This window comes from Anser anser (genome assembly GCF_964211835.1).
Source record: "Anser anser genome assembly, chromosome: 9".
NCBI lineage: Eukaryota > Metazoa > Chordata > Aves > Anseriformes > Anatidae > Anser > Anser anser.
Window position 1 is genome coordinate 23,984,765 of NC_139729.1, and position 10,060 is coordinate 23,994,824.

At 48.7% G+C, this 10,060-nt stretch overlaps 1 protein-coding gene across 1 annotated transcript in view; it reads right to left on the reverse strand.

Moving 5' to 3' along the window:
* Nucleotides 1-9,346, reverse strand: part of CLDN11 (claudin 11) — a 10,562-nt gene extending 1,216 nt beyond the window's left edge. The window contains exons 1-2 of the mRNA XM_083847943.1: nt 8,867-9,346; nt 6,204-6,368 (exon numbers count right to left, since the gene is read on the reverse strand). Coding sequence (XP_083704069.1) covers nt 6,204-6,368; nt 8,867-9,092 — 391 coding nt within the window. The 5' untranslated portion in view covers nt 9,093-9,346. The remainder of the gene's footprint in view (nt 1-6,203; nt 6,369-8,866) is intronic.
* Between the last annotated feature and the right edge of the window lie 714 nt (nt 9,347-10,060).

The following is a 10,060-nucleotide window of genomic DNA, read 5'->3' on the forward strand; positions in this document are numbered from 1 at the left end:
CCGCAGGCCCGGCCCCACGCTGACCGCGGGCACACCAGGGGCGCCCAGAAAGCATCCGTCGGCCCCTGGCATCCCGAGACAGACCCACAAGGTGCAGCTGTTGCTCTGATAACTGTGTGCAGCTTGGCTTTAACCTCCTGCAGCTCGTTTTGGCCCCAGAGCACAGAGAGGAAGCCTGTCCCCGGGCCTGCGCAGTCCCCACGGTGGGACTCAGCATCGCTCCTGGTTTGGGTGCTCCCAGAGCAGGAGGCGGCGTGGGGAGGCCTGAGCTGGGCAGAGGTCGAGAGGGAACAGCAGTCTCCCCCCGACACCAACAAACAAGAAAAACCACTGCTGCTTGACACAACCTGGTACCTTACACGGGAAATGGATTTCTTCCCTAGAACAAGGGAACAGGGTGAGGAGTGAAAGTCAGCCCTGACGGGGACGCTCTGGAGAGCTGCAGATTTAGGACCACAAAAAGCCAAACACACCGATAAGAGAGTAAAACGTGGGTCTCAGAGTTAACTCCTCTAAATCACTATTTCTGCATGAGCTCACGTGCTACAGCTTCAGCCCACGTCAGTCAGCATCGCTGCAGTTGTTCTAACTGAATGGCCACAAACATTTACGAAATATCCCAGTGCTTAGCAAGACAGAGCAGGGTTCACAAAATACAGGCAGAAAATGGGCAGGAGTAAAAGGAGCATCAGTGCAGGGTGCTGGCTTGTTTTATGGAGTAGGAAACATCTCCCAAATCTGGAAAGCAAATTCCTCTTCCCTATGGAGAATTTCTCTTGTCAAGTGGTCTGACAAACCCAGCAAGGCTTCCCAGAAACCTGTTGAAATGAATAGAAATGGGGCCTTATCCGGAGGGAACATGGTATTCAACCCACAGTCTACAAAGCAGGTCAAAAAATGACTGAGGACTTCAAGTTTTGCTCAGATTTTTCCGTGAGAAGCAGGAAGGCTGCTGGGCAGGTGGCGTGTGAGGTAGATGCCCTCCGGACAGTGAAGTGCTCGAATTCAGGACTTCGCAGGCAGCCAGGCCGGAGAGCACAGCGCTTTCCGTGCGTGGTGTGCTCAGAGCACAGAGAAAATACGTGCCCTGCATCCTGCTCGTGTCACTCCGCTCCTCGCCCTCAGCGAGGGTCCTTCCTCCATCCTGCAAAGCCCCCGCGTGCAACAGGAGCGGCTGTGTCAACCAGCTCACAGGAGCAGGTCTTAAAACAATACTCCTTTATGGCCGGTACATCTGACAAGAATTAATCCGTCAATATTTACTTGCCTCCGGGACAAGCTGTGCAGGACTCCATCCTTGTGGCTATCAGAGAATCAGAGCAAAACAATAACAGGACTGTGGCAGCGGTACAGATTTCCACCGACCGCGTTAAAAGATAGCTGGGGGCGGTGTCAAAAAGTTAAGGTTGCAAGAGGGGAAAAAAAAGGGGTGAGAGAAAAAATAAAATTGTTTAGTTAGAGCAGAGAATAAACCATAGCTCCTGGCCGGTATAGCAGATAACCCATCCCCAATAGCTGCAGTTATTATGAGAAAAAATATTTTCTTATGGAAAAGAGGAGAACATTGGAGGATGCTAATAAAGCCAGCAATAATTTTGGGCCTTCTCAAAGCAAGGACCCTGTGGCTTTGGAAGGAATTTTTGGAGAAGGCAGGGAGGGGAGAAGAGCCGTTCTGCGTGGGGATCAGTCCTGCTCCCAGCTCGTGAGCCTCCAGTGCTTTAAAACAAAAATGTATCAGATGAGAATCTGCAAAGCATTCTGATGGGCTCCAGACAAAAAGCGCCTTTGTTGTCCAAAACGACACAATCATCTTTTCTTTCTCTGTCAGCAGTAAATATATATATATATTTACGTCCAAAGAGCCTTATCTTTTCCAGCCCTCCCCCCGAGACGGGACCGAAGAAAACACTTGCGCTGGGCTGAGAAGAGCTCTCAGGGATGCTCGGACAATAGCAGCTCTTGTGCATATGGATCAGCCACATGTGAAAGCACGTTATTTTAATGCTGACAATAGTAGGAAGCTGAAACACCAGCCAAGGGCTCTGCAGGGGTGGGTTTGGCCTCTCTGCCTCTGGAGGCTACCAGCTGCTGTCAGTTACCAGCAGTCCCAGTTGCCAGGAGGAGGATTGCCCCGAGACAGCGCTGGGTTTCATCGCTCCGCGTGGATTGGGCACGGTAAATCCTCCTCCGAGGTGTGCAAAGGATGGTCTGGAACTGCGATATTTCATTCAGGTGCTGCGCACAAATTTCGGACTAGCATCACAGAGAAAAACTGAAGAAAAGCTGTTTTGCCAAGGAACCCAAAAGAATAGGGCATGTTCCAGTGCATTTTATGATAGGCTCCCTACAAGGAGGAGCTGTTTGAGTAGGAGCTGTTGCTACTTCTCTTTTGTGCTAATGCTGAGAGCCTCTGCCTCTCCCTAAAAGAGAAGGAGTACAGATAGCACAGCTGTTGTTGTCAACACAGTCCAGCAGAAAATAAGAGAAGGCCTGCAAGCAGAAGAAATGCTTCTTATTAGGCCAGCTAGGTTAGCTGGAAAAAGAGGCATGTGTTGGGGCACGTGCATACTGGAAAGCTCGCCTGCTTTTTGGAGCTCGAGCCTCATGAAAGCCTCTACCTACTGGGGTCACCCATCGCCATCAGCCCACGGGGCCATCAGCAGGCCCGAGTCCTTTTTGGCAATGCTCTTGCTCAATCCATTGAGCTGAATCTCTTAATATCGGGCATTATAGGCATGGTTTAATTAGCCGGTGGAAGCACACATGGACAGAAGGTGGGGAGGATAGAGCACTAGAGCCCCGGCTCAAGGGACTGTGAGTCCCTGCCAAATTCCCTGACAGTAAGTTACAAGTTATCTGCAGAAGAAAGAATGCTTCTCTTTCATGGCTGAATTTAATTATCCTGAGTTGCCAACTCGAAGTCAAGATTTCTTTTTCAAAGCAGTTGGTCTTGCAGAATGAAATAACGGATATGCAACTTTTTGTTTCTCTTTTAAAGGCAGGCTTTTTATCTTGATATCTATGGTTGTACAAATAAATCTCATGAAGTCATTCCAGCTAAATAACATCACAGAACAGCACGGTATCCACTGAGAGTGTTGGAGTTCATGGTCTGGCCTCCAAAAGCGCAAAGCCCTGTGCACAGCACAGCAGTTGTTCAGTGGACCACATGCAGGTCTATGTATTTGCTCTGATGCCGGCTTTCGCTTCTACCTGAGCCGCCTGCCCACCTGGGAACGCAGTACGTTTTGAGGCTCAAGCCACTGTTTGCGTGTTGCAGTGTAAAGCGATTTATTGGTAGGACTTGATGATCTTGAAGGTCTTTTCCAGCCTAAGTGGTTCAATGATTCTGTGATTTCTTCTAGGGGGAACAATGTGGTTTACAAAGGTCTTTTAAGCTTCCCAAAAGACAAAAAAAAAAAAAAAAAGAAAAAAAAAAAACACTTTCAAACCTTGGCTTTCCTGGGGTAGAGTTCTCTGAGAGAAAGCCATTTCCAGAAAAAAAAAAAAAAAAACAAAAACCACTATTAATATCATTTATTTAGTACACAATAGTTAATATGGTCACTTTGTTGTGGTAATTCCCAATAACTCACATATTTTCCATCTGGTTTTCAGTCTCTCAGGTCCCTCACTTCCCCTAGGAAAATCACCGCTTGGGTACCAGCAAGGGGTCCCCTGAATTAGTATCAACAACACAGGATGGGCCCGGGTTTTTCCATCAACACTAGCGTACGAAATGTTTTCATACCAGCTCAGAGCAAACCACTGCTGATGGTTGTTTTCAGCAATAAATCAATTCTCTTGGTCAGATAGGATCAAGCAAAGACATAAATACATCAGCAGGCAGGATAGGAGGGTGTGCACACATGTTGCACTCTGCAGCCTGCTATTATCAGTGGACAGAAAAATCAATGGAATATCTGAGCCCATTGTTTTCCTGGCAAGTTTTCAACTATTTTTTTTTTTTTTTGGTTCCACGCTGTGTTTCAACCCCTTCTTTCCTTTTTAATGGTTACAGTGATAAACTGCCATCCCCTCCCTGAGCAACAAGCGGTGTTTTACCGTGGGGCCAACTTCCACGGTCACATCCCCACTCTCAATATATCTGCTATGTTTGTGAGTGTTTTAGGATTTGATTTCTTTTAGCCAGACCTCTGGGATCTGGGTTTGACTTAGAGGAGGAGGATGGAGCCCTTCAGGTTGGATAGCAAACACTGAAAACCACAAGTGAGGGTTCAGTGGCCAGAGAATAAATAAGAACAGTCTAGGACTTAGTGACTTTTAAGTCAGTATTCTGCATTTTGAGGCCTGATACTCATACTTATTAAATGCTCTGGAATGGTAACACCTCATTTTTCAAACAACAGATCATTGATCAGCTTAAATAATGTCAAAGTCCCCCGAGCTCTCTACATTACTCTCCTTCCAAAGACACAGTCTCGCTAATCAGACTGGAAAAAAAATAAGTGTTTGTAAAAATAAATATGGGTTTGGGCTGGTTATATTTTCTGAAAAGTTTAAGAGCAAAAGGAACACATTAATTCTTTATCTGTAATCTGACAAAGAGAGCATTACTGTAACTGTGACTAAAACACCTTTGGGTGGTGCAGTTAGGGTGGTGTGGTGCCCAGCTCCCAGGACCTGGGGCTGCCCCTGCCCAGCTCACGCAGGACACCAGTGGTGTGAGCAAATCCCTTCTGCTGCAGATGCTCCACAACTCACAGGGGTGAAAACAGTGAGAAGACCAAATCTGACCCAAAGGGCATCTGTCTGCCAGGGTCTCTGTAAATACCCACTTGCCATTCTCACAGGATCTGCTTAGTGGGAAAGCCCGTTCTGAGGCGGAGAGGAGCCGTGCGGCTGAGCCTGGCGTGCTGGTGGCCTCACTTCTGCTCCTCCAGCTTGTGGGGCACTGCAGCTCCTCTCTTTCATGCTCTTACATCTGTTCTCCCCACCGGCATTACACCACAGCAGGAGCAGGGCAGGAGGTGGCACACCAGATCCCAAAACCCCTGGTCCACCACCACTCGTTCCTGTATAACTCAATATTGGCACAGCAATTTGTTTGCCACATCTGCTGGTCCTGTAAACCTGTTGCCCTTCTGCTGTAACCCTGTTGCTGCCCTTCAGCAAAGCAGATTTTGGGGCAATGCTCTCAGCTCCACATCTGCAGCCATGCTAAATGGGGCTGATCTACAGCACAGTTCTCCTTGACCGAAACCAAAAATTCGCAGTTGTCTGCTACAAAATGCAGCTCTGCTGGCACTCCCCCACTTCCCAGGACTAAGATATCAGGCAGAGCAGACTCCTCCATCTCTAAAATTTCATCCACAACAAGAAAAAACACTTTATTTCTCTGCCAAGACCAAATCTGTGACTCAACGTTTCAGGCCAACGATCAGGGCCATGCTCCCACAGCTCTCCTGCGTGGCTGCTCCTGACCGGGATGTCCTGAACAGGCCCTGTCGAGCTGGTGGTAGGATTTCCAACTGTGGCAAGTGAAATGGCACATTGGTTTCACTCTCACTGTGCTTTCCCTTAGGTTTCAGACATACTGACTCGTCCTAAATGCTTCCCACCACTGCCTGCCTCATGGGCTCTTCCCCAGCCGGGTACATGCAGGCAGCAGCTCCCCAAGCTGCAGCACCGAATACCTCTTTCATGGCAGCTATATGCGGTGCCCACTTGAAAAAAATAAGGAGAAGAAGAAGAAAAGACGAGGATGATGTCAGCGCTGGCTGCCAGCGAGCAGCAGAGCCGCACAAAGAGGCCACTTTCCCTCTCCCCTCCTCCTCTGCCAAACAAACGGGTAAAAACAAGGCACCGCAGCCTGTTGCTGAGATGACGAGGCCTCAAGAACATGCAGGTGTTGCGTGGAGGACAATGAGCTCCACAGTCTGAGCTGCTCAAAACAATGTCCTCCGCGGGCCCCGAGGACGGGAAGAAATTCCCTGGGGAACTCGGAGGTCGGGGGCAAGGCTGGCAGGAGGCAGGGGGACACCTCCGTGCTCTCCCCCCTGATGTCCCCACAGAAAAGCACCCCCTGACTCGTGGGCTTCTCCTCCCACAAGGCTCAGCCAACTTTGCCCGGTGCTCCCCTTGCTCATGCCTTTGGTCGGAGCACTTGAGGCCCAGCCCGGCCTAACCCGGCCCGCTTGGAGGCTTGGAGGCGGCACCACGCAGCACCACGCGCGCCTTACCCAGGAGGATGATGAGGATTCCTCCCAGCTGGGAGCGGCGGTACTTGGCGGCTCCGGGCTCGTGGCCCATGCGGATGCAGGGCAAGACCGTTATCAGCAGGAAGATGGCAGGAAGGCCCAGGACGGAGGCGGCGATCATCAGTGCTCGACACGCTTGGACGTACCCTGTTGGTGAGGCAAGGAAATGGGATTTTGATTATTCGGCTCAAGAGGAAGAAAACTTTGGGTGAAGGTTCCCGCCTGATGAGCTCAGAACACGTGCATGGAGCGTTGGAGACAGGTTCAAGCCATTGTGTGAATAAATATTGACAGTGAGACCGCAGTACCGTGGTTAGTGCACGAACAGGGTGGTCATGCTCAAAATTTTCCATGGCGTAAGGAGCACTGCCCAGAAAACACAAAGCCTTCCCAGCAAGATGTGGAGACATCATGGAGCTGGGAAATAGGGGAAGGGACAGCAAAGGAAACAGGGAGGAAGGAGTTTTCCTGAATCTCTTCAGCCTTGATTAAATAACTAGAATTTAAAGACTCGGAGATCAGCTTCCTACCACCAGACGAGGTCCGCAGTCAGGCAGAGGAGGGCTGCAGAGCTGAAGACCCTGCACTGAAACACGCAGGTCTGTCAGATACTGCCACCAGGGGTTGCTGAGGACCGGGGAAAAGGAGGGACAGCAACCAGGGTCACGCACCGGGAGTCCAGCTGACCACCGGCACAGACAGAGGAAGAGAAATAACTGCACTTTGCAGAGTTATTTGAGCTCTCACAGCCAAAGCCAAGCTATTCATCTGGGCCCCTCTGGACATCGCGGGTTCCCCTGGCCTTCCGTCAGTCACCACTGCGCCCTTCCTGTCCCCTGCAGCAGCAGCAGACGGCACAAGGCCGTGAGGGACAACAGGGGCTGTTCAGGGCAGGCTATTTCTACTGGTCTGTAAGGGACTGTGTCAGAACATACTGAGTTCTGAGTACATACAGCTCTCGGGACAGCCCCCACAGAGTGACAGTGCTGGCTCTCTTTCCCCTCCTGTTAACAAGATGAAGCTGCCACACGCAGACACGGTGTTTTGTGATGCCTCAAAGAATAGCAGCAAACGAGGGCCTCAAGCAAATCCCACCAACATATGGATAAGAGAGCGGCAATGAGGATTTCACTCTTCCTGAAAAGGCAGAGCCCAGGTATAACAAACATTTCATTGATTTTTCCGCAGGAAACTGAACAGAAAAGGTTCTCTGAGGGGTTAAGGGCAGAAAATGAGAAAACAAAGAAGATGGCAATGCCCAGTGTGGTTTCTGTGTAATCGATCTCTATCAAACATGCACACAAACACACCAGTTTAAGGACTTGGCTCAGTCAATGAAAGACTCTAAATACAATTCAGGGAGCAGGCAGAGCAAGGATGAATTCCTCTCGTGGACAGCTATGGGTCTCAGATGAGTTACAAGCAGAAGAATCTTGCTTTGTGATCTGTTTCTGCTGAAAAGAAACATTGCTTTCTGTTGATGAAAGACTTATTCACTTATTTATTAAATTTCATTCAATACTGTTTCTTCTGGGCAAGCTTTTTCTCTCTATTCTGTGCTGTATCATGCAGAACAATAGTAGCTATAAGGAAAGTAAATCTACTAAAATATAAGTATGCATGCACGGAAAGGAAGAATAGGAGCTGGTCTGAGAGATTTAGAATTGCTGAACACAGTGTAATACTGACTAGGCATTGTATCAGAGAGTATTTCAGAAATAATTTTTCTAACAGCTGTGAAATTATTTCCACAACAGTTTAAACAAATAAATAAGGAAAAATGAATGCAAGCTACAAGGAATGGTTATTTCTGCCTTGTCAGATTTGGAAGGGGCACCTCTGAAATTCTTGATGAGGTGTAATCTAAAATGTAGCAGAACAAAGAAACACCACAGAGTTAACAGTAATTTAAATAGGTAAAATCATTAGGTAAAATAATTAACTGAACTTACAGGGACAAGATCACACAAAGACGGGTTTAGTTAGCTCAAAAGATGTAGTAACACTGATGAAACACCTTGCTTAATGCTTGCTTTGCAGTAAACTAGATGAAAATTACTATATGATTAGAAAGTATCATGACAAATTAAGTGTAGTTATATCTCTACTGTGTAAAAGCTCTGTCTTGTGTTAGAAGATACCCAAAGGACAAGACCGTCAAGACCAATGACAACCTTTCAGAAGATTAAAAGCCATAGCAGCATTAATAATAGATGTCAAAAGATTCATTATACTCAAAATCATTTCAAGGAATAGATCCTTAACATTTGTAACAGTTCATCATCATCTCAAAGCGAAACTCAAAATACTCTCTTAGATCTCAATATACTATACATGTTTTGTGATACAACTTGGAAATGAGACGTGAAAGGAACAGCAAGTGTTTATTAAGGGCAATGATTGATAGCATTAAGTGGATTTGAATAGCCAGAGATAACACATCATACCTAGGCACGATTAAAACCAGGTAGAACTTAATGGGTATCATGTTAAGGGCTATCACTCAAATTCCTTAGCATACTTAATGGACCGTCTCCCGGGCTGGTGAAGTAGAAGGAGCTTCGCCAGCATTTCACCCCACGGCAGGACCGCACGGAGCAACGCCTCGGGGCAGGAGGGACGAGGGCACGGATGGGGACACGTACCTGGCAGGATGAGGATGTCCACGAGGGGCTTGCAGTGATAGAGGCCTGTCGCCATGACGCAGTCTGCCCACAGCCCCTTGGACCCCAGCTCGTCCATTTTCCTGCAGGTGGTAATGGTGTAGCCGCACGTCACCACCCAGTCGTTGGTGGCGGTCGCCACCACCACCCCGATCCACCCTATGAAACTGCAGACAAATCCAGCCAGGTGCAGGCAGGTGGCCACCATGTCGACGACGCCCTGGTCTCACGAGCTGGACCCGAGAGCAGAGGCAAAGCTTTGGCAGAGCCGGCTGCGGAGCTCTGCGGGGCAGGGCAGGATGCGTGCTGCTGGGACCTGCCGCCAGCTGGGAGCGGGAGGGACTGGACTTTGGTGGGAAGAGGTCCCCCAGCACACACATCTGCCTCTGCCCAGCTCCCTCCCTGGGAGGGGTCAGAGCTGCCTCCAGCCCCACGGCGCATGGGAGGAGCGAGGGGGGAGCCCCAACTTCTGCCAGCTCATCGCAGGGAGCTGGAGGAGGAGGAGGAGGATGCGGACAGGGGATGCAGAATCGCCTCCGACGGTGCTCAGGCGACAAAACAGGCGACTTTCTTCACGTGCAAGCAGCCTGGCTGCTGAAAATTCAGGCTCGAGATAAAAACCGAAGCAGTGTTTTTGAGCTGAAGACAAACGATCACACTCCTGTCTCTTCACGGAAAAATAAGGCAAGGAACGTGGTGGACAGAGCTACCCGAGAGATGGAACTGATCGTCTCCCCAAAGCCACCAGCGCTCCTGCAGTAAATGCACACAATCGGTCCTGTTTCTTTTCTGATCTTTTCAGTAACTGCAAAACATAAAAGACCCATCTCTGCGTTCTCTCGTGCCTGAGGTTTCAGAAGTCTTAATTAACACTCTCAGAGTCTTAAGTTTGCTTTCGGCAGCACCTTATTTCCATTTTTAAATGCTAACGTTTAGAATAAGTGGCTTTTTACTCAGACTCATTATGGGTGTAACTTTCAGCCTATTTCATGGAACAAAGAACAGCCCGTTTCCAAATGTCAAAAGGAGAAGTTCACAGACAATTCTGTATCTGCAGAAACAGGCAGTCATGCTCTTTTCCCGTTTTTACTCGTATTTTTGCAAACACATTTATGATACTGGACGCCAACACATCCCTAGTGACATTTCATCAGTGTGCGTCCACCACAGCTTCTG